This window comes from Bactrocera oleae, chromosome 2 (assembly GCF_042242935.1).
Source record: "Bactrocera oleae isolate idBacOlea1 chromosome 2, idBacOlea1, whole genome shotgun sequence".
In the NCBI taxonomy this organism is placed as follows: Eukaryota; Metazoa; Arthropoda; class Insecta; order Diptera; family Tephritidae; genus Bactrocera; species Bactrocera oleae.
The window spans coordinates 92,157,326-92,182,854 of record NC_091536.1 but is presented as its reverse complement, the minus strand read 5'-3'; the positions used below and the strand labels follow the sequence as shown (position 1 = coordinate 92,182,854).

Genomic DNA, 25,529 nt, shown 5'->3' with positions numbered 1-25,529 from the left:
GCTTTTTACTCAACGATTTTTATTTAAAATTCAACACTTTTATTATTATTTTTATAATAATTTTTCGCTTCTTTTGGCTTTTGCAACGCTGCTGATATTTTTTTCCAATAGTTTCTACACTGCAACATTGCAGGCAATTCCTTTTAACCAGGTATTAACGAATATATCCATTCCGCATTCGTCGGAGCAGCTAGGCAAGTAGTGTTGTTGTCGTCGTATCGGCCTTTTCGGCGCTTGTACACAAGCTCGTACATTTTTATGGCGGATTTGTGTGATCCGTTGCAATTTTGTGTTGCATTGTTTTGTGGCCTCAAACGTGTTCGATTTTTACGTGCTTTTTTTAATTCATCCGCTGCAGCGATTTGTGGCAATTTTTTGCTTTTTAACAAAAACCATTTTTACCGGCTTGCACATTTGACTCTGTTGCCATTCTTTCGCACACAACAGTCTGTGTGTGAATGTACCTATATATACATTTATAGTAAATGTGAATGTTTCTAGAGCCTGTGCAGTATTGACTGACTGTCCGACTAACTGACTGACTGTGACGAACTGCCCGACTGCGTTGAGCTTTTGTCCACAACGGCCCAAAACGGCTGGCGGTTGGCTATTCGTTCGTATGCCATAGCGGCTCTTTTGTTTACCCTTGCAACGTGCAACGCCTCAGCATAGCCAAGAGCATAAAGTGCAACCGATCACCGAATCGGTTAGCCAGACAGCCATCCAGCATCCAGCATCCACGCTCATTATTTTTATATGAATTTTGCGGTTTTTAAGGTTCTCATGCCAGGTTGTCATAATTTTTTGCCCATCTTCTACGCCGCTTTTTTGTTGTACTGCGCACAACAGCCGTTTTCAATATTTCTATGTTTTTTTTTTTGTTTGCGAACTTGCCACTTTTAAGCAATTTTCTTTCTTTTCGGTTATGTTTTTCTCGTATTCTTTTCCATTTTATGTGCAACAAAGATTATATTTATTTTGTTGCTGGTAATAGCGCTAAGGGATATTGCGGGAGGTGATGTTTCATATAATATTTTTTTGTGCTGCTGCAGCTTAAAGTTGAAAGCAGTGGAAGTTAACGATACATTCGACCGCATTATCGACGGGTCACACGAACTTTACACAACAACACCAATGTTGCAAAATAAATAGAAAAAAACATAGTTTTTACACTAACAACAGGCAGCAAATTTAATGGACGTTGGTATAAAGCGCTCAATATAATAAGAACAAAAACGAATAATAGTACTTTGGCAGCAAGTACACTTGAAGTGAGGCAATCAATAAAATTTAATATGAAATTTTAATATAATTACAGTTTGATTGCGTTATGTTCGGACTGCGCAAAGTTTACGGTGACGGCGATGGTGCAACATTACTCAATGCCAATCAACGGGGTCAAGGATCATTGAGCTCGGGCAAAAGACTGTGCATAGCAGGAATTAATTTATATATTGATGGGTGAAATGTTAGCAGCATTTCGATCGTTACTTGCGCTCTTAAATACAGTGAACTTGCAACATAGTATTTAGAGCTAACTAAGTATATAATTTAATTATTAATCAATGATATTTAAAGAAAACTATTATTGGTCTCATATTACCTATGTGGTAGCAAAAGTAAATTAAATACAGAATTTAACAAAAAAATTAATAAAAAAAAAATTTATAAATTGAGAAGAAAGAAAAAAATTTAAAGATTTTAGAAAAAATAATTACAAAAATTTATTTAAAAACTAATTGAAACATTAGAGAAAAAATTAACAATGAGAAAATAAAACGTAAAATATTAAAACAATAATTAAAATAATTAATGAAAAATTAATATTAAAATTAGAGTTTAACAAAATAATTAAAAAAAAAATTATATATTAAGAAGTAAGAAAATAGAGATTTTAGAAAAAATAATTACAAAAATGTATTTAAAAACCAATTAAAAATTAAAAGTGAGAAAATTAAACGTAAAATATTTAAACAATAATTAAAATAATAAATGAAAAATTAAAACTTTTAGAGAAAACTGAAAAAACAATTTGAAAATTAGAAAAAACTTAAAAAATATTAAAAAATATATATTAAAATAAGCAAAAAAGGTTAATTTTAAATAATAATTGAAATAAAATAAATAAATAAAAAATAAAATAAAATAAATAAAAATTAAAACACTTTAGGAAAATTGCAAAAATTTATTAAAAAGTAGAAAAAAATCTAAAAAAAAATAAAAAGAAAATATAAAAATAAAAAAATAAATAAAAAATAAAATCCAAAAACCGGATCTGAACTTTTTTTTGATAACAATACAACGCAAGAAGCAAGTGAATATTAAAATCGCGCTTCCGTCTCATTAATCGTAAAAATCACAAAAACAATTCAATTTTAATAAATCCTTAAATTTCACCGTCTACATTTCTCATAATTTTCATTCTTTTTTTTTACTCTTTATCAACACCAAAAAATAATTGGCAATAAAGATCAGCATTTACACAGTTTCACACACAAACAAATATCAGAATTTGTATATACAGATGAAACACATTCACATCAATCTCATATGCAAATGGCAATTTATTTATTGTCTATTTTATTTATTAATAATGTTCATAATTGTCAAATTTGGCAAATTTATTGCGCCAACGCGAGCAAGTGATTTCATGAGGGTACGATATTTACTATCCAAAAAAACCAAGCAGAAATCAAAGCTGTTGTAGAGTGCAGGAGTTGATGGAGGGGGCAAGCGCTGATGGCAGCAAGCTTATGCAAATTCACAAGTTTACAGATGTGCGACAGGGACCAGGCAGGCGCTGAGTGTGAAAAAATTTACGAGCTGCAGTTGAAATGTATCTCACCTTCATTATGAAACGGCGGAGACAAAAAAACCAAATACAGTTCAACTGTCAGCCAAGGCGTTGGCGTGCAACATAAGGCATAAAAATAATAAAATACAATAAATAAAAATATGCAGTATGTTGCATGCAAGATAATGCAGGATTTTAACGATTTATTTATTTATTTTTTTATAATCTTATAGACTTCTTTATATATGCATATAAATATGTTTACTATAAGCCAGTTGTCAATGGAGACGCATTGTTGTTGTGATACATTTACATATACGGATGTGTGCCTTTATTTGTCGCTGGCTGCTCACTCACCTTTAAGATTAATGGCGGTAGATTTAATTTGTTTTTGGGTGTTCTGATATTCATTTGTGTGTGTGTGTGCTTTTTTATACTTCTTTCGTTGGGATTCTACTTGTATGTTCTTGCTCTGCCGTCTTTTCGTGACAACAGACAAGGCGCATATGCATGCCTGTGGACATTGCATGCGTGTGGCAGCAACAGCAACGAAAACCCTAAAACCAACAACAATAACAACAACACCACTCATCACTAACATAAAGCATAAAAACGTGTTTGCAGTTGACAAAAATGATGCTGCCCCTCACAGCGCATTGTGGTGTGTCGCCGCATAAGCTGGAGTTTGCTTTGCCCTCGCTCTTTCAGCGCTGCACTGCACACTATGCGCAGTATGCAGTCTACCTCACATGCGCACCAACTTGACTTTAATTTATTTCGTTGTTGTTGCTGCTTTTTTCATCTTTTATTTTATTCAAAATGCGCACGCACAACAAATATGTATGTATGTATGTTGCACAGATTTGTTGCATCACAGGGTGAAGTATCCCTTGAATGGTGGAAAAAATCAGCATAGAAATCACAACGTGGGCGACATTTTAGTGCCTCGGCTTGGTTTGGGCTTGCCGCACTCCACAACTCGCATGCCACATAAGAACACATACATAAATGCATTTGCTTACCAGCGCTATTGAGTTGCATAAGCATGCGTGTATATGTGGCTACACGTATGCGCGAGAATGTGACATGTAAACACCGGCTCTAAATGCCATAAAAGTGATGCTACGTGTGCCATAATGGTCGAGTCAAGTCGAGTGCTATTTGACGCTGCAAAGGTGTCACAAAGGCAATCTGCTGTTTATGCCACCATTTCTGTTTGTGCTGGTGCAAATTGCAAAAATAATACCAAAAACTTGTATTTACATTTTATGCTGGCATCTGTTTTGAGTGCGTTGTGTGGCAAACGCTGTGTGGCATGGCATTAAGCGTGGCTAAAATTTTGCTAGGAGAAATTCTTGCAGCATTACCTATTTTGCTATTAACGGGCAGTAAAGTGAAATGCACTTGAAAAAAAGGCTGGAAAAGGAAATCAGATTTTAGAAAAATTTAAATATGTTTTGTGTAGGAGGCCATTGGCGTTGACTACTTTAAAAAAAATTACTTTATAAGCCATGATACTAACAAATAAATTTTTTTCAACGACTAACACTCCTTAATATAAAGAAAATTTATAAAAAAAATATATATTTAAATATTTTAAAGTTTTAAAATAAAATTTAAATAAAAAAAATAAATAAATTTAAAATTTAATAAAAGTGCTACTTGCAACAAATTATAAAATACAACTAGAGTAACAGAAATGCTCATAGGAAGCAATCCGCTTGTAAAAACAACCTTGCCACAGTTTGTCAAAGCATTTTTTTTTTACTTATATAAGCAGAAAATTTTCAAAGTCTCTATGCAGACAATGCAAGCTGCTATAAGCGTACATACAACCCAGCTATTTGCACTTCAAATGCAGTCTGAACAAATTATTCCGAAAACCCCCAATGTCAATGCAATAATGAAGACAAACAACCACCAAAGTGGCGGGCGGCACAGCGCGCCACAGCATAACAACATCGAGTGTGAGTGAGTGACTGAGTGATGACATCCAAGCGGCGCAACCAGCAGCAACGACAACAACAGGCATAGCCGTTGTTGCGATCGCCGCATAATGCTCGTGCATATATAAATACATATGTATTTACCTGTTGGATACAAATCTCCTGCTGTGCGTGGCGCTGATGTGACATGAATACGTTTACTTATTTGATGGACTGTCAGTGTGGCAGACGATATTGCTGCTGTGACAAAATACAATGTTTATATTTAGTTGTTGAGCTGTGGTTGATTTGTTTGTTTAATTTTGCTGTGATCCTTTTCATTTTATTTGTATTTCCTTTATTTATTATTTATTTTTTTATTTTTTTTTTTTATTTTATTGTCGCAGAAATCATTTGTATACAGTTTCTGCATGTAGCAAAGGAAGTAGCGAAGTTGTGGTAAGCAAAGAAAATGGCCACGCTTGTTTGAAGAGCATACAAAATGACGATTGGAATGCTTAATTAGTGCGTCTGCTTCTTGCGCAAAAGTAATGCAATTCAATTTTGTGTAATTAAATTTTGAAAAAATGTTGCCTTTTTTTAATATATCAAACTTTATAATTAATTTCTTTAACAATTTTGACATAGAGCGACTGTTAAACTTCAATGTATTTCAAAATTTGTAAAATAAAATTCATTACTTCGTTTTGTACTTGTAGCTGGACAGTAATAATTTTTTCACGACTTTTTTAATTACTAAAAATATTTTGTATGATAAGGATGCCTCAAAACTTTCTGTATATATAAAAACATGGTTTCAAAATTAATTAAGGTTCCAATTAGCTGCCAAAAAATTGCATAAAAGTCGTAAACATTAAAAAAATTATTTATTCTAAGATGTGTATGAAAAATTGTTCAATTAAAAAAGATGTATAATACTAAAAAAATTTATTTCGCTGACTGTCTCACTGTTTTTAGCAATTATACGAAATACTTTTTTTGCAACAACAATGAATACATCTAATCAAATATTTGTATGGAATATATATATAATTAGACAGTTATTGGAAATTACAGTGCTGGTATTTGAAAAATATGAAAAAATTATTTGATAGACAAATTTAACTGAAATTATTTTAAGATTACCCTTAAAAAAATTTGTGACAACAACAACAAACAATTTGTTAATATATATAAAATCGTTAAAATCGTCTCTTTTTTACAGCTCTTTTTTCACAGCTATTACTACCAAATAGCCGGTTGCTGAAATAAAAAAAATCTGAAAGCAGAGATTTCAACAAAAAAAACAGCACACCAATTTCTTTTTTTAATACAGAGATTTGGATGTAAGAGTTTTCGAGTGAAAATTAGGTTCTTTTTCGGCATATTAAGGCAAAAGAAGGAAACGAAATGAATATTTTAAGTCCAAGAAGTTACAGTTAGTTTGGTACGTAAAAAGGTAAGTTTACCTAAAGTTTCGTGTAAGAAAAAACTGTTTTGTAAAAAATAAAAATAAAAAAACCAAAAATATTTTGAATTGAATTTTGAACAAAAAATGTTTGAGGTTATGTTGAAAAGTGTTAACAAAAACTAAACTACAACTTTTCCGTTTAATATTTTTCCATAAAACTTGAATTTTTTTTGGAAATCGAGACAAGCAATTTTTTAACATTAAAATTTAACCATTGCTCCCTTCCACTTCCCGAGCGCCATTTACATGTAAATTATATTTCTTTTAATTTCTTTTTCCAATGGGTTTCATCCTACCATTATCTTTTCACTTTTTACCATTTTCAAAGGCTTCAGCTCTGGTCTGGTATTGGAATTGAAAACTTCAAGAAAAAAATAAAAAAATTAAGGGAATGTATTAAATATAAATTAAAACATAAATAATAATAAATAAAACTAATTCTGTTAAACTATATAGAAAGACTATAATCTTATTGGTTCCACTTGTGACTCACCACTGTCTCTAAAACTATTGCCCTTGACCTTTAAAAGCACATTTGAAAATTACTTTATCAGCAAAATCAAACTAAGTTGCATGTTGAAAATTGAGTTTTCTTTGACTGCCACAATTGTGTAAAATTAACCTCTTCAATGTTGCAGCCATCTTTCTGGCACATTGCTGATTGCCTTATCTCTGTTATTGCTACCACTTCGAGCAGCGCAGTAGCGTAAACCATTTATTTATGTATATGTATGTGAGTGGCAACAAATTCGCTTATAAATAACGAAAAAACATTCTTGCGCTGACATCATAATTGCAACCACATGTGGCAAATGTACAACCAAAGCTTAGTAGCCAGACGGCAACGTTTTCAAAAAAAAAAACGAAAAAAAAAAACAGAAACATTTAGTAAGAACGCGAATGTTTTCGGTGGCGGCCAAATTGACTGACGTTTTAAAACATATACCTTTAGTTTGAAAATTGTTTCGAAATATATATTTTTATTTTTTAAAAGCGTTAATGCTCTCACTTTAACACTACATTCTACTTAGTAAACATTTCTGTTGTCTTTGGCGAAATTCGGCGCGTGGCGAATCGAACAAACAAGTAGCATAAATAAAAGAGAATCAAAGATCTTTTATTGATTCATAACTAGTATAACTAGACAAAGTGTAAATCCACTCGAAAATCGTATAAAATTACAAAGCATTATTCGAGAAGCACCCGAAAGCTGCACTTTACTCCACCGTTCCAATATGTATATATGTATAAACATATGTGCATTTAACTGCACCCTTGCCTTATTGCATTTATATAAGTATTTTATTTTATTTTAGCGTCACACAACAGCCGTCCGTCCGTCCGCTAGCTGTATAATTTCTGTGTTTACTGTAATGTTAAAATTATAACGCATAAGTCACGAAATCGCTTAAGGCGGCTGTGAGGTTGTGGCAACAGTGCAATAAGAAAAATGCGATGTAAAGAAAATATAAGCAAGAATAATTTGCTTGGCTTGTATTTAGTTGGGGCGGCAATTGCAGTTGCGGGACATGTTGCAGCCGCCGCCACCGACGTCACCGCGGCATGTGAAAATCTTTCAACACGAAACATGCCTTTTTTCAGCCGCTGCAGCTACTACTGACTCTGGTCTATACAGAATGCTATTTTTTGTTTTGGCTACAGCTGAGCTTGTATGTAATTTTTTCGAAAAAAATATTTTTTTTATTTTTAAATTTTTAATTTTTTTTTTTTTGACTTCTTAAAGCTTTGCACTGCTGCTTTGTTTGGTTGCAGCCATGTTCCAACAAGGTATACGTAAGCGTATTTGCACATTGCAACTAAACACGCGTATATGTATGTGTGTGTGTGTATTTCGTTTATGGTATGCATTCTGCCATATGTAAGACTAATTTTATACGCGCTGCCATAACAACAAAATGGTTTATTAAGAAGGGAAATGAAGCGTTTGCCATGTAGAAATTAAAAACAGCAACTACACAAACAACAACAACAACCAGCACAATCATTGCATTGCAGAAAATGTGCAATTTGCGGCATGCATATGTGTGTGTGTGTGTGTGCATATGTGTGTTGGTGGAAAAGAGACGGTGCGCTGGTGTGGCGCAGCGCAAAATGCGCAAAAGTCTGTAAAAATAGACACACACACACACACAAAATAAGTGAGACGAAAAGCAAAAAACTACAAATTGCTAGCGGAGGGGGCACTGCATAGCAGCAGCCGTAGCCGTAGCCGTAGCCGTGGCATGATGGCGTGCTAAAGTTAATTAACCGACAATTTTCTGCTTTTTCTTCATATTTATGCATTGCTTCAGCGCGTTTCTGATATGTACAACTTTTTTTCACCGCACAAATTCTATCAGCATTGTTATTGCTTTTACGCTTTATTTTCTGTCTGTCGGTTGGAAAAAAAAAATACTAAAAGTAATAGCAAAAACAAAAAGTTGTGCTCAACATATGTTAGTTATGCACAAAATTCAATGCATAAGTGGCACTAATAGCGCTGCGAATAATTTCAAGTGATTGAGTGACCATGAAAAAAAACACAATTAAAATGAAAGCGCTAAAGTAACTGAGAAGCTGGCGCTAAAAGCAATGGAAATATTTTTTATTTCAAATTTTTTTCATATTCAAAGAAATAATTATGTTTGAACAGAGTATCATTGACCTTTGGGCATTTTAGAAAATTAGACAATAAATAACAATATGGCAGCATCGCTGCTGCAAAGCCACCCTACGCCATAAGAAAGGCAACAAATGTTAGAACCAACAACCGACTGGCAACTGATCACCACATATGAATGTAAATATGTACCACATATACTTATATGTATGTATATGTGTAAATATTTATGTGTGCCACATATGTATGTATTCCCCAACTGTATGTATGCATGTGTGCCACATTTGTGGTCTGTAATACCGCCTTCATTTAGCCTTTGACGCTGACATTTTGTCGTCCCAACTCCAACTGTCTAATAGTAATGAAATATATGTGGAAATTCTTCAAAGATTCTAATTTCCTTTTGTTCTGCTTCACATGCATGTATTTTAATATTTAGCCGGCACATATGTGAGTGTGTGTTAAGTATGCTTGCTCTCGCAACGCCACATAATTCAACCAAAAGCGAAGCATTTGATTTTTTAAAACCCAACAAAAACCAACAACAACAACTAAATTATGAAAAATTCTTTCTTCGATTTTTCTAGAGGAATTTCGTAGAAGGAGGATTAAATTACCAAAACCGCATGCACTGCGTTACAAGCATTACTTTGTGTTTATATATGTGTCTGTGTTTAAATTTATATGTACACAAATTAGTAAAATGATAGCTAACAGTTTAGAAATGTGAGGAAACGATTTATTTAGATTTTCTTAGATGGAGAAGCGAGATTTTCGAGTGAAAAATTAGATTGAAAGTTTTTTATATGCTTATAAACATAAAAGATCGCATAGAACTCTACTTTCGCTATCTTAATAAAACTACAATTCATAACTAAATCTCGCATTGGCGGCTTTATTGACATACATATGTATATTACTTCTAGTTGCCGATGAACTAAATAATTCAAACTGATTGTTATTACTATGAAATATATGTTTTTAATTTGAATGCTCTAAAAACTGTTTAGAAGCAAAAACAAAATATGTTGCATAAATAATTATATTACATATTTATGCATGTAAATATAATGATCTTTTCTTCAACCAAAGAAATGCATATGCATCTCATATATAAGCATTATCCATGAGTGTGTGTACACGCACAAAAAAACTCCATTGGAACTCATAATGGACTCCCTTTCAAATGAAGCTAGTCAGGCATTTTGTTGCGCTTGCAACAACACATGTTGTGAGAAACTTTGCTGAAGTCAATAAGGGCTGAGAAAAATCAAAGAAGTAGAATTAAGGTATAAAAAAATGAAAACAAACAAAAAATTACTATAAAAAACTTAAAATAACAAAATTTTTTTTTTTTAATAAATTAAAGAAATTTAACAACTACAGCCTCCATGCAACAAGTCAACACACAGTCAAATAATGCGCCTGTAGCAGTGCAAGGCAACCGAGTAATACCGAATAATCTAAGTAAGCAACCAACCAAACAGCTTAGCTGCCAGCCATACAGCCTGCCAGCCGGCTAAGCTAGTCACTCACTTAAGCGCTGTTGTTGCAGTCAAGCGTGCGATGAACCAGCGAACCTATAATAATGATAAGCTGGTTTTTAATCAGAAAATTTATTGTATATCTCTCACGTATCGCTTGGCGAGTCGAATTCGAGTTGATGATGGGTTCTGGTTGGCCATAATTATAGGTCCTGTCAAATGCTAAATGAAAAGATACACATGCATATCAAAACGAAAGGGTACACAAACATACATATCTACAAACATAAGTATATATTGTATAATATATATATTTATATATGTTGGTAGGTGTGCGTGAATTGAGCACCTTTTAGTGTTATTTCACATGACTTTTTGGTGTCTGTAGGTGTGCGTGACTGCAGTTTGGTTGCATGTGTTACGCCTAGTTGTTGTTGGTGGGTTTTTATTAGTTGGAAATAAATGTAGCAACCTTTAGGGTTCACATTTTTAAATTAAAAATAATATAATAACATTTTTTTATAAATTGTTTAGTTATAGTCTTAAGCCAATGGCAAAAATTTAATTTTGAAATAAATAATTTTTTTCTTGAAATATTTGTTTTTTTTTAACTTCTTTTTTGAGAAATTGCGAGTTTTTCGTTGACATTTGGCAATTATTTTATTCATATTAAATTATTTATAATATTCTAGAAATTCTTACCGCTTGCACTTGTGCCGAAATTGTCTGAAATAAAACAAGAATATAATTATTAGAATATATTTTTATCGTATTAAGCATATTATAAACGTAAGAAAAAAATATTTTCCATACATAAGTATTTTATAGTAAACACAGCTTAAGCAAAGCCGCGCCTATACTAGTTGCTGCCATTTCTTGAAGGAAAAAACTATTCTTTAAGACTTAGTGTTTAGCATAAAATTATACAAAACATAACACAATCCATCTCGAATTCTTAAATTCATTCACAATGCTCACGACTAACCAAAATTAATCAAATTAATATCAAGCCATTAATAAATCTTTGCTTAAAGCTAAACGGCTTGCCACATTCATAGAATGTTTGTGACAGTCGCGCGGTACGTTTAAATTCACTTGCCTTTATGGTGTCATCAGAAAATTGACAAAAACACTAAAGACCGCTATATTTCACTTTAAAACTGAACAAAAGTGATTTTGTTTGCTTAAATCGATTTGGTGTCTTTTTGTGATTTTCTTTAATTTTTTTCCGGTGATTTTAATACATTATTGTTTATATACGCATAATAACTATGCAACAACTTAAGTCGCGCCCAAACAAAACCAAATAAATATTTTAAAACTAAAATAACAATGCTAAGCCAACCAAAGCCGTGATTTGTTTCGTGGTGTCGGTGTATTTTGGGGTTTTCATTAGCTTTTTTTTCTTCCAAGCAAATAACCAAATAAAAACATACATAAACTAGTACATTTGTTGTTGTGTAGTGTGGCCACGTTTTTATAACATTGTGGCTGTTGGTATTATTAGCGAATAAAAATAAAATATATGTTTTGCCATCAATCAAATTCGTGGCCAATGTGTTGTTCGACTGCGTGTGTTTGTATGCAAGTGTACATGTGTGCGTGTGTATTTGAGGAAGCACAGGAGTGAATGAATGTACAAATGTATGAATGAATTGAAATTGGAATTAGAAGGAATGTATGCAGTGCTCTTGGCCGACCGCAGATATTTCGGAAATATTTCATTTGACTGCGTTAAGAAATCCGTGAGCAAAACAAAAAACAAAAACAAAGTGTTTTTTTTAAATAAAACGAGTATTTTGGAAATCTTATAACGACTTCAGCTGTAGATAAATCATGCCAGAAAATAAGTAAATTAAAGGTTTTTGTTATAATCAAGCTCGGGGCGTTAAAAAGGTCCAACGTTGTATGTTTTTTAAATGTTATTGTTTTCAGTATGAATCATGGGTTCACTTGTAGGCGTGGTGGTTTCACATTTTTGTGTGGCATCTTGCGATTCGTCATCGGCAAATCAATAAAAAGCAACCATACTTTGATGTTTGCAGTATCGTGGGCGAGAGAAATGTATATTAAAATTTGAGTTGGATATTGAGCATACGATACAAAGTTAAAACTTTTATTTCGGATTTTGAGTGCTTCCGAGAATTTGCATAAATTTTAGCTAGAGCATGGGAAAGAAAAAAAGTCGCGCTAATGAATTTCATGTGATTTAGAAACGAATTTATATAAGAAATTGTATAATATTCAATACTGCTAATACAAAAACCAATGCAAGATAGTTCAAAAGCAAGAAAAATTATTAACTTCGGTTTCATCGAGGCCTTTACCCTTCACAAGTTGTGATATTTGATTTTGATGTGTCAGTTTGTATCGCAGCTATATGTTATAGCAGTCCGATAATGGCGGGGTGCAAAATTTCAGATCGATATCTCGAAAACTGAGGGAGTAGTTCGCATATCGACGGACAGACTGGCTAAATCGACTTAGTTCGTCACGTTAATAATTTATATAATACATACATACTTATATACATATGTTACTTTATATTCTCTCCGATGCTTCTTTTTGGGTGTTGCAAACTTTGTGACAAACTTAAAATACATTGTTCCGAGTATAATTGTATGAATAATTAAGTAATTTAATTCAAGTTTTTTTTTTTTTGTATAAAAATTTGGGGTCAAATTTATGAGCAGAAAAATTTTTCTTAACTTGAACACTGTAAAGACTTTTAAACCTTCAACAAAATGCAAACAAATATTTTAATAAATTCATATTAACTAGTTTTAAGCACACATTATATTCTACCTTATTTTTGCAACCTTCAAAAATACAAAATTTTCTTGTACATTCCGAAAATTGGATAAACGCTTATAAAAGTGTCACGATAGCCGGCATTGCAAGCACAAATCCGAAAAAAAACAACAAAAGCCTTCACAAGTGCATAACTCCCTCAGTACATAGGGCAGCTTGTCACATAAATTCAGCTTAAAGTTATAAAAATATATATATATTTTTTTTTGAAAGCGAAACTTTTGCAATATATTTCCTTTAAATACTGTACAGAAAGGCACAGATCACAATGATCGCTCTGCCGATCGTCTTCGCAAAGCCATAACCATTTGTCCCTAGTGAACGATCAGCGGCTGCATCGGCGCAGTATAGCCACTTTCTTGGCCATTTTCCAGCTAAAAAAAATAAAAAATTTCGAAGTACTTCAAAACTAAGCATAATAATTTTGCGCTTCAATGAAATGTGATCCGCCATAGGCCGCGGCGAACGCATAAAAACACCGATCAAGTATAAAGAGACGTGAAATTAAAAAACAAAAAAAATTAAATATTTTTGAAATGATGAGAGAAAACAAAATTAAAACGGCAAATAAAGAGTTAAAGATTAAATGAAATAAATGTAGCCAAGGTAGCGCAGCAAAGCTCGAGTGCAAATACCTGCAACACACCTTAAAATCACTTGGGGATATCATCAGCAACGCAACGCATCGCAATGACAGCGCATAAGGAGCTAAGATGAAGGCTTTTGCTAACTTGGAGGCTGTTGTTGGCTGATCGCGTAGTGATCTTCGAAATTCATAATGAAAAAAGTGGCGATTTTATTTATTTCCGTTTTTCATTTTCAGATTTTTAAGACTTATAGGTATAGAGTAATGCAAGGCAGTTATTTTTTCCAACATTTTATTCAACCACATTACTATTGTGGTGTTTTTTGTTTTTTTTTTTGTTTATGTTTTTTTTGTGACTTAAGGTTTCTTCATTCATTTACGCGCTTGTCGCTTGCTGCGCGCCGCCATTCTTGTTTCGTGTTGCTCTTACTTGTAAGTGCATTGTGTAGATTTGTTGTGCGCTGTTGCTGCTGCTGGTCGAACACGCATTGAAACATGTTGTTGTGACAACAGTTCGCGTAGCTTCGCTTTACTTCATTTCATGCTTTAAGGCTTCATTTCAGCAGCGCCTCTTACACAGTTCAACCGCAGACCGTTTGTGCTAAATGCAGTCAATTCAGTTGACACTTGGCCGATCGAAGAGTTCATAAATAATCGTCTTAGCGGTGGAGTGCTGTTGTAGTTGGCGGCGGCAGCGGTGTTGTTGGTGACGGGTCAGCGATTGATCGCGCCCAACCGGCAAGGTTGCAGCACATATATATATATATATATATATAAACTCTATAAATATATATTTATATCGTCATCTGAGCACAGCCACTATGCAGCTTACAAATTTAAGCGCTCATTCGCACCTTGATGCACGCGCGCGCTCTTATTTTTAGCACAAACGCGTTGCTTTTATTTGATGGCAGTTTTCTTTCGAAATGCTGACTGACTTACTCCTACTTAGCAGACGGGCGCACTCAGTATAGTCAATTGCACAATCAACACATTGTCAGCATTTAAACAGTGTTGCCCAACCGCCGCGACGCCTGTTGACAATTTCAAATTGAATGCGCCGCGCCGCGTTGCTCCCTGTCAGCGCTGGGATTTGGACGTGGTCGTGCCGCATTTTAAATTGTTGCAAGGATTTTATGCCGCTGTTGAACAGCAAAATGTCAACAATGTTCTTAAGCATTCCACTAGCGTTCTTCCGAGATACACCGACGCCGTGCGCGGGACGCATTCACTGTCGTCGCCGGCCGCGCTGTCATCTAGCGCGATTTTGATTCTACACTGAAGTTCCTTCATTTTAACTGACAAGTTTCTTGCGTCACCTACAACCCACAAATGTACAAATCTGCGTGTATATGGGTGTGTGTGTGTATTCTACGTTTTTACTAATTTCTCTTCGGCCGACTTTCTGCCACCTAACTTTTTTCAGTATGTTGTTTTTTCGATCTTCGCTCGCAATACACTTCGTCGCATTTAAATGACCGAAAAGTCAGTGCCGTCAGTTGATCTCATTTTAATATTCTAGATACTCAAATGAAATACGTGTCTGGCAGCGCAACAAACGTTTATTGTTTCGTTAATTGATTGTAAAAACATTTATATGCTCACAAACAACGGCCACACGTGTTGTTGCTGTTGCTTTTGTATTTATATGCGCCTGTTTGTTGTTGTTTGTATATGGCTTTTGTTAGCGCTTGCTGCTGGTGCAGCACGTCCGTTGCATGCCTCAAATTTAAAATGCACGCTGCATCGGCGCAATTCGCTTTGGCGAAAAATTGGTATGCAAAATCGGTTTGACGACAACTGTCGCGATGTGCACATTCGGTTTGGTAGCGAAATTTGTTGATGTTAATGTGCTTTTATTATTCTTTTTACCTTTTGTAATTTCACAGCTCTTTTCGGTTATTTGCGAAATCGAGTATGCCAATTTCAGTAGCAGCAAATGTCGCCACATATTATCTGTCATATATATGTGTGTGTATATAAGTAATAATTTTGATATTGTTATTGTGCTCGAAGGTCATTGCAAGCTTTGAAACAGCCTTGAAACTGGGCTGGGCCAACGCGTCGCCATTAATGGTTAATGTAAATGCATGAGAAAGCTTTTTTTTACAGAAATAAGACTTCTTTTTCACACTCTGCGACAGATGGAATCAATGGTGGTGTATGCAAACAAATTCAAATAAAACGCGAAAAAAAAAAAATTATAATGTAAAATAACTTTAAATAATTTAAAAAATATTTTTTTTTTATATATTTTCAGATGAAATCAGTTGCGAATTAAAAAGAAAATTGAAAAGATAATAAAAAAAAAGATTTAAAACTACAAACAGATTTCAATGACCGAAAAAAATAAAAAATCTAATAAATAAAATATTTAGCTAAATCTAAGTATAAAATCTAAAAAACAAAATTAAATATGTCAAAATTAAATTAAAGGTTAATGTTTATATCAACGGCGAGTATCAAGTAATTAAAAACTTAAATGAAAGAAATTACAAAAAAAAAAATTAAAACAAAAAAAACATTGTAAAATATAAAAAAAAATTAAGCATGTTGAAATTAAATTTAATATGTTTTTTTTTATTTATACTTAATTTTAAAAAATTAAACAAAAATTTTAATTAGGAAATATTTATTTCTAGTGAATTGTTTTCTTTTAGAATTTTGCTTTTAAACTTTTTCAAATTAAAATGTATTTCCTTTCACCACTCATTCTGCTGCTTATATGTACTTATCGCTTTTTATGCTTCTTTCTTATCTCTAGCATCTCCACTTTGTGCATGTGCAGCTTAATTACCCGACATTAATCTTGTCTTAAATGAGTAATATTGACTTGCAATGCTAAACCATATATAATTTGTTGTAAAAACTTGATGTTTTGCCGTTGAAAGACCAAAATTTTTTTCAAAACTCTTTTATGTGCAAAATTAAAATTTTAAATTAAATTTATTTTTTTAATTTTTTTTCTTTTAATTTTAAGCAATTCAAATTCGTTCCGCCACACAAAGCCAATTCAACTTTTGAATACTTCCAATTTTTTGCTTCGCACTGCCCAGGTTAAGGAATTCAAAAACTCATTACAGAACGGAAATGATGGCCGTTGGCGTTCGCTGTTGCATTGCAAACACACCAGCAAGTGCAAAGCGCTTTGTGATATTGAAATTTCGCAAAAATAAAGCGAAATAAGCACACCACTACACATGCTACTATTTACAAGAAGCATACTTATGGTTGTGTGTGCGGCTAATTTGCAGGCCGTCGTTGTAGGAAATGCCAAAAATCTTGCCATTTAACATTTCAGCACAAAGCAAGTGGGCGGCAGACAAGCAAAACACAATTCAATGGAGACAATGGAATAAATTGCAATTGTAAATATGTATTAACAGCAAAGAAATTACTTTAAATTTAAATTAATTCGAATTTATTGCAATACAGTGGCGAGCAGCGAAAAGCGTATTTCCGCGTGCGGCCATAAAGGTGTGCGAGGCGCGCGGTGTGTGACAGTAATTAAGCGGCTTTCACCATTTTTCGCGCACAAAAAGCGTTTTTCTTTGGCACAAAAGCTGCTATTGGAATATCTTGACAGCTTCGAAAGTGTTAACATTGCGTTCAGCGACGTCAATCAATTTCGCAGCGTTGTTATATATTATTTCTATACATTTTCAATGCAAACTTTTGTCTTATTTAACAACCTAAAATATATATGCAAGTATTTATCGGCATATTTGTGCTTTTTTGTGTGCTGCCAAGGCGGCAAAATGCCGACAAAGCGCTGGAAGACTGCTCAAGTGAAGCGTTTCATTTCGACACTATAACAACAACATGGAAAACATGAATGACGATGCAAATATAAGCGCTACAAAAATAAAAATATATAAAAAAATACTAGCAAAGCTTAGAATATCAGTAAAATCGTTGTACAGATGTGTGCGCATGTGTGTGAATGGTGCAAATCCGACGACTTTGCCGCTTTGTTTGATGCTGTTGAGACTGATCACTGAAGCGGCACACGCGCGCGCAATGCTTTGCATCTCTAAGTACAACTTTAAATGCTTTGCTATTGTAAGCATATATGTGCTGTAACTGCCTATTTGTAGCTACATACTTACAAGCATTCGTACAACTGTTGTATGTACATTTGTATTGCTGATTTTGCATTCTCAAAGCAATCGCATTGAGTTTTGCGTTGTAAGTGATTCGCCAAACACAATCGCAACGTGCGCTGATAAGTGCCGCTCACAAACAGACATACAGTTATACATATTTATATACACATATGTACATAAGAATATATAAAAGTGTAGCCACCTTTGTGCTTAATCCATGCAGCTTCACATATCCACACATATGTACACGTATGTATGTATATTGCCTTGTGTAACAGCATGTCAGTCCAGGCGGCAGAAGTGCTTTGATTTTTGCTTGATTTCATTCAAATTCAAGCCAAAGTGCACGAAAGGCAAACAAAAACAAAAAAAAATAGTTGCGAAAAAGTTTAAAAAATAGAAAACCACTAAAGCGCAATGCCGAATTGTAAGAATAACAGTGGTGTATGCACAAGCAGCCCGACCGTATGGTATGCAAAATAGTTCTACATGCAAGTGGCATGCAGCATGCAGCGGTACCAACTGATGCTTACTGGCCGAATATGTGGCAGACAAAGTTTGCTGGTGCTTTGGCGTCTTTCTTTGTGCGCCAGCAGCCGTAACGCCATTTTCTATATATGCGGAACAGCGATGAAGCAGCAAATGACTTGGCAAAAAGTGGCAAGTAGAAAAAAAAATATATATATATACATATATATGTATGCACATACCAGCAAGGCAGACGCGCAGAATGGTGCAGCTCTTGCTTGTGGCTTGCCACCACTACCAGCGCAAATGCGCCTGCGCGCGGGTCGACCGCGCCGAATATTCGCAGCGCCTGGGTTACTTCCAATATGCAAACGAGCTGACTGACTGCTTGGCTGGCAATGCAGAAAGCTAACAATCGAAAAGCAGATCGAATGCGGGAGTGAGGTGTGTAGCATAAAGATTTTGCGCGAACAATCTAGTAAGAACGGTAAAAGGTATTACATTCTTTTCTGCGTATTCATCAGCCCAATGGCGGCGTTGGCTAAAGTAGTGTACGCGATGTTTGTAGTTGTGGGACAGACAGCGAGATCGTTGTATCGATGGATTGTATGGAACCGCCAAAAGGATAATCAGCAACAATTTAGTGTTATTACACCACGTTCGAAAATCGATCGAGATCGAATGGCAGTGCCGCCGCAAGGAGATCGAGAAGAAAAGAAGAACAACAACACGTGTTCGTGAAGACAGCGCATTTGAAAAACGTAGCGGTAAAGTGATCGTTTGAAGACAGCAAATGTAGATTAAACAAGTTTGAGCAGACGGATGGCAAAGACGATAGACAGCCTGTCGGCGATATAAAACGATAGATCTTCGGTGTAAGGATGGCTGGTGAGTTTAGCGCTTAGAAATGACGACAGCGTGTTGTTATAACTGAAATGGTATCGAAATAATTGACCGCTGGCTCACGAGTCAAAGCGTTTGACTTAGTGAATTTAGCGCGCGACTACAACAATTTATTAGGAGATATTAGCGCAGGCCCCGTAGCAATGCTTACGCTATAAACACATTATGAAAGTACAGGCAACAACCAGAAATAAAGTCGATGAAACGAAAAAAAGCTTGGCCAACCAACAGCACTAGACACGGTGCCGCGGTCCAAAGCTTATTGTTGTTTAAGCGTGTATTTCAAAGAAAATCATTACTATGGTCGTTTCAGGTTCAGTTGTTGTTTACTTATTATTGCAGTTAATGCCACACCAAGGTCATCAACAACTAAGCAAAGCGCATTTTTTTAGTTATTTTGACTGAATTTGGCTTTCAGCAAATCTTTGCTAACAATTTTGGGTTCAGCTAACAAAAGGTAAGGAAGGAAGGGAGTAATAAAACAAATACAACAACAAAGATGTACGCAAATAATCGCGGAGAAGTCGCGCAAATTTCCATATCGCGCACAAAAGCCTGGAATTTTTGAGCATTTCTTGATTGGTTTTATTTATAATTTTTGTTTTTGCTACATTTTGCTTTAACTTCTGAGCCGTATTATGCTCTTATTGATCACACACCTTTGCTTAAGCTCTCATTTCTTTATAGCTGGCAACATGGTCTTTTTAAAGCATATTTCAAGCGCATGTCGCACATGATCGGTATGAAAGACGCGCCGAGCTGATTGTGGTTGCGCTCGAATTGGCTTTCTATGGAAAAATGATTTGCAAATTGAGTGTAACGAATTGGCTAAGAGCAGCAATGCGCATAAAATGCAACAACAATAAGAGCAGCGCATTATGCAAGCTGATCTAAGCAAATTACTTGATGTTGGTGGGGAGGTATACTTTTGCTGGGTACTGCTGATTTACATATAATGGTTTTTGTTGTTGTTTGAGAGCGGTTTCAGCAATCGAACTATTGCAGGAATATTGATTTTCATATAAACATGAAAAAAATGTCAACTTGCACCGAAGTTGGAATGCCCTTCAAAAATAAAAAGCATTTGAATTTGTTTGGTTATTTTGTATGGCAGCTATATGCTATAGTAGTGCGATCTTAACAATTTTTTTGAAGATTTTACCGTTCTCGTGGACAATAATCCATGCCAAATTTCGTGAAGTTATCTCGTCAAATAAAAAAATATTTCATACAAACACTTCATACATGAAAAAACTAACGGAACGTTCAACAGTTCACGAATATATATACAGACGGACATGGCTAAATCGTCTCAGCGCGTTACACTGATCAGTTATATACATATTTTATAGGGTCGCCGACATTTCTTTCTGGGCATTACCAACTTTGTGGCATACCCTGTTCAGGTTATAAAAACCATAACACCAATGGGATTTTAAAACAGCATATATTATAATGATGTATATATCTATTTTTTTAGAGATATTTTTTAATGCACTTTTGCTATAAACGACACACCAGCAACGAAATCGGCATATATCTGGACTTGCAACCATGCTTCTATTCGCAGATAAGCGCAACTGTGTGCCATAAAAGTCAAAATGCGCAAAACAGAATGATGTGACAACTAAATACAATAATACATATATGTATCCATAAACGATGCAACACCGACGCCCAAAATAGCAAAAAATCAAAGTAAAAGCTATTTATGGTTATACTAAGGCAGTAAAGACCAGAATTGAAGTCACTCACTCAGCAATAATCAACTCTGAACCGGCAGTTGCCCAACAAACCTGGCAAAGTTGTCCAGTAAAATCAGTCTCAACGCTGATCGGCAGCCAGAAGTGAAACAAAGGATTTACACATAGGCGTGTGTTGGAAATAATTTTAATTCTAAAGCTGCAACTCAAAACTTTAGCGCGTAGTTGAGCAAAAAAAATGGGCACACACAAGCGTCAGACGAGCTATTGATAAATAAGTAAACACGGACATTACCACAGACTGCGTTGCTCTACAACCCGAAAAATGTAAAGTATGATAGCGCACAATGGCACATAATATGAACCGCAGAACTGCGTTGCAAGGCACACATATAAAGAAAATAAATGTGTGTGCATGCGTCCACCTTACCTAACACATCTAGTCCTTTCACTCTTTTTCATAGCAGCATACTTTTTGCACATTCTGCTTGGACGCTTGACTGCTTGGGTGCTCGCCTGAGGTCGTCCCTTGACCGTCGCTGCTACTGCTACCTTTTCCGGCCCCAACTTTTGCGTTATGCGACGCGTAAATATCATTCAACAATGCAATTTCCGCCTGCTAACCTGCTGCTGGTGGCTCTCGGCCATAGCCGCTTCAACAGCCATCAATCCCTAGCATTCCGCTTAAGCGCTCATGCGCCAACCTTCATTACCCACAATTGTGCACGCACTTGCCACACACACGCACACACATGCAGCAAGATAACTAAAAACTCTCATAGACGACACACTTGCGTTGCTTGTTGTTGAGGGAACTACACCACCTACACTGCCCCACCACATTTCTTCCAAGTCTGTTCGCCACTATCTTCGAGCGCCTTGCTAAACAACTATCCATCCATCGAGCATCGTTCAAAACCATCTCTATGGTTGCGCTAGTCGCAGCAAGTTGATGTATCTACTACTTACTTTCTTACTAACTCAGTTACATGCTTACCACATGTGGCAACTGGCGCTGCCACCACATACCAACTACTTGCATACATAAACTTACTCCACATGCGCGTAAGTTGTGTGGCAGCCATTTCGCGCCAACCAACCAGTCAACCAGTCAGTGAGCCAGCCAGCCAGCTAGCCAGCTAACAACAATGCAGTGGCATTCGAGACTATTGAAGCCGGTGAGTTGGCAATGCGGCAGCTGGGACGCCAGGCATGTTCTATCAACTGTTCTACAACGTCTACGACATGCATACCACAAATGAGTTTGAGAAGCTCATTTCCCGCTGCTTCAGCTGCTGCCACGGTTAAACCCGTAACCACCAGCAATAACAGCAAATGCACCGCATAGCCTCAGCAGCAGCAGCAGCATCAGTACTGACGTTAGCGTCAGCGCACTTCCTTCTCCTACTAACTCCATCAACTTGTTTTGTGCTTTTGTTCTTTGGGGTCTGCAAGCCTGCAAGATGATGCGTTAACATTCTGTAGTAGACATACATGTAATATGTATGTGGCATGCGGTATGCGGCAGCAGCCGGTACACTATAGTTGGATTAGTGTGCCTTTGAATGGCTTGCCATTGCCCGAGGCTCGCTTAGCTGACTGTCTGACTGGTCTACCGACTTCATCATTATCCTCAGCATCGGCATCGGGCAACAGCATTGGTTAGCGTTGTCAGTGGCTATGGCTACGGTTCATGGCAGCAGTGAATGTGGTTCTTATATCAACGGCATTCAATTGCCGTTGCATTCTTTGTTCATTGCTTTGAAGTTTTTCAACCTTTTTTGCCTTTATACCTTCTATATATACGCTTCAATATAGCGCCTGCTGTTGTACGCATTCAAATTCAGGGTGACTCTCAGCGTCAATATGTATGTATGTTTGTGCGTATGAAAATCTGCAGCCAATACCCGGATATTCCTAATGCATCATCTTATGCGTGGTTTTGATGCTTTGCATCAGAAATTCCAACTCTCTGTGATATCTGGTTTCTACCGCAAATTAATCAATTCTTCTCCAACGTCCTGCTTATCTATGTATAAGAAAGCTTTCAATCTGAACAGCTATACCCTTTCTTCTAGCTGTCCTCTACCATTACTTCAGCTAATCCTGCATGAAGTCCATTTTTCTTTCTTTTTTATCGTTTTTGCTCGTTTTGTGTGCTTTACTTGTCTGTCCTTTTTAGCCTTCAGTTCATCAACTCAAATATAAAATGTGTAATTTTTAATTTTTGTGTAAGTTTTAAAGTTAGTATTGGCTTTTGAGAACATGTTCATGTAGCTTTGAGATTCTCTTTGGTATTATTTTAAATTTTTTCTGAGCTTTTTTCTTTTTTCTTTATACTACGACATTTTATTTATTTTTAAGTCCAGACTGTACGCGCCGAAGCTTTGTTTAAAAATGGACAAGTTTCAATGTGTTTGCTTCCCGTTTTAAGCTTTAAAGCTATTCCTTTTTACTTTCTTGGCTCTACTTAATTAAAAAATCAGTTAACTTGGGCCTTCAAAATTGAATGAGCGTTTATAAAACTGAGTTCTATGATATCGGCCGACAAGTTATAGATTCATCTTTCTTTTCCTACCTAAAAGAAGCGCAATTATTGTCGCCTGGACGAAAGCATAGAAAGCTCATAGTAAATAATAATTTATGACAAGCCCCGACCTTAATATTCTACATTTTGTCGTATAATACTAATATATATTTAATTTTTATTACTCACCAGGACTGCCGAGGAAGACTGAGGAGTATAATCGCCTTGAGGGATCTGCATTTCTAGCATCGGCAGGTGATGACCATTCTCTTCGACACCATCGACCTGGAATTTTGTGTAAAGAGAGAAGCCACTTATCAGCAAAGGTCAAGTAAATATTGTAAAAATAGAATAACGAAAAAAATGTCATTAATTAACTAAATTAAAAACATAATAATTTAGAGAAAGTAAATTTGAAAATTTGCAAAAATTAAAATATGTGATATAAAAAGAGAAAGAAATTAAAGAGTAAAAAGGAAAATAGTTGCAGCAACCCTTGGTGAGTAATTGTAAAATTTTCCGTTTTGTATCGTATTACATATATACTCTGTTACTACATATGTATATATTTATATATACACAAAACATATTAATAGGGTCTCATACCTTCAATAAAGGATTCTTTGTAGCAAATTGATCGAGAACTACCAAGAAATATAACATATTTGTAACACTTGTCAACTTAGCATTAACCCAGCAGACTTAACATATCAGTTTACGCGTATTTCATATATGATGATACATACATACTCCTATGTACATATAAGTATATGTATATATAGAATTATGCACTTGCACACACGTCTGCTTATTGCTTTTAATAATATCACGACATGTGCTTTATTTCTTATAAATATATTTTATTTGTAGGCAAAACTATTTTATTTTCACTAGGGTTTACATCACCTGCGCTCGTAGAAATTTTCGATATTGCTCTAAAGCTCATAGATTTCCATTGTATTATTTGGGGCTTAAGACAAGGCTTGTGACGATTTGGAACTGTAATATTTTTTATATATTTGTTTATTTATTTGATTATACGTAATGATTTGTCGTAAATATGGCTGGTAGCAAATACAAGTACATATATGTAGCTGCGCGCTATAAATAAAATATTTATCTAAGGGGCTTATAGGAAATTTAGTGGCAGTGGCAGCAATCAACATGTGACCGAGTTTTGATATCAGTGAGTGATTTTTAGTAGTTTTTAGACAACTGCAATTTACTATAAATTTGTTTAAAATTATTTCATTAGTGATTTTATATTATCAAAAAAAAAAAATTATTTTTCGTTTATTTTTAAAAGATATTTTTTCATATTTTTTTTATGTATATTTCATATTTCTTTATTTTTTTATTTTTTTTTTTTTAACGTTCTAAATTTACTTCGAAGCATTAAAGTGCTAATATTAATTTCAGAACTTCAAAATTTAGATATAAAAACTGTACCTTAAATATTATATGTCAACATATTTATTGTGTTGAAAATTCTAATCTTCTTATTTTATTTTATATTTAAAACTACCTATCTTATTTGTTTTTTTAACATTACTAATTTTTTCGATTTTTTAACCCAACTTTACTTCAATTAAAAACTCTTCAGGTCTTACTGCACTTCCACAAATTCTCTGCAAACCTACTACAAACATTTGCATAAGCATAAAATAAATCTTTATTAATAAAGCTAATTTCAAGTACACTTTGTAATGCATTAAAACGCCTGCGATAGCATTTCAAATGCATTAAAGCGCAAAAGCAAACATTTTCTTTTTCGAACAATTCCCAGTTGACTAACAAGAAGACATTAATAAAAATTTCATATTTCCATTAACTTTTCAAAATTAACCATTCAAACATTTGCCAACATTTTGCATGCCGCCAACCAGTGAACCCCCACACACACAAACACATACACGCCTCACAAGTACTCCACCACACCGCCCTCGCGATGTTACGCCCAGCTAACTGTCTTAATATGCAATTTTTGTCAATGTTATAGCCACTACAGCGGTTAAGGTGTCATAGAGCAGCAGCAGCAGCAGCAAAAAAAAAACCATAAAAAAGTGAAAAGGAAAAGAATGTAATCAGCAAAATTGTTGCCACCGAGTAAGAAATATACACTACTTGCGAC

The 25,529-nt window shown here is 34.8% G+C and overlaps 1 protein-coding gene across 2 annotated transcripts in view; it reads right to left on the bottom strand.

The window, feature by feature from the left end:
- hth (Meis homeobox homothorax) overlaps window positions 1-25,529 on the bottom strand; it is a 302,627-nt gene that overhangs the window by 51,631 nt on the left and 225,467 nt on the right. For both annotated transcript variants that reach the window (XM_036356913.2, XM_070106000.1), the window contains 2 exons: window positions 23,588-23,683; window positions 10,997-11,020 (listed from right to left, as the gene is read on the bottom strand). In XM_036356913.2, coding sequence (XP_036212806.1) covers window positions 10,997-11,020; window positions 23,588-23,683 — 120 coding nt within the window. The remainder of the gene's footprint in view (window positions 1-10,996; window positions 11,021-23,587; window positions 23,684-25,529) is intronic.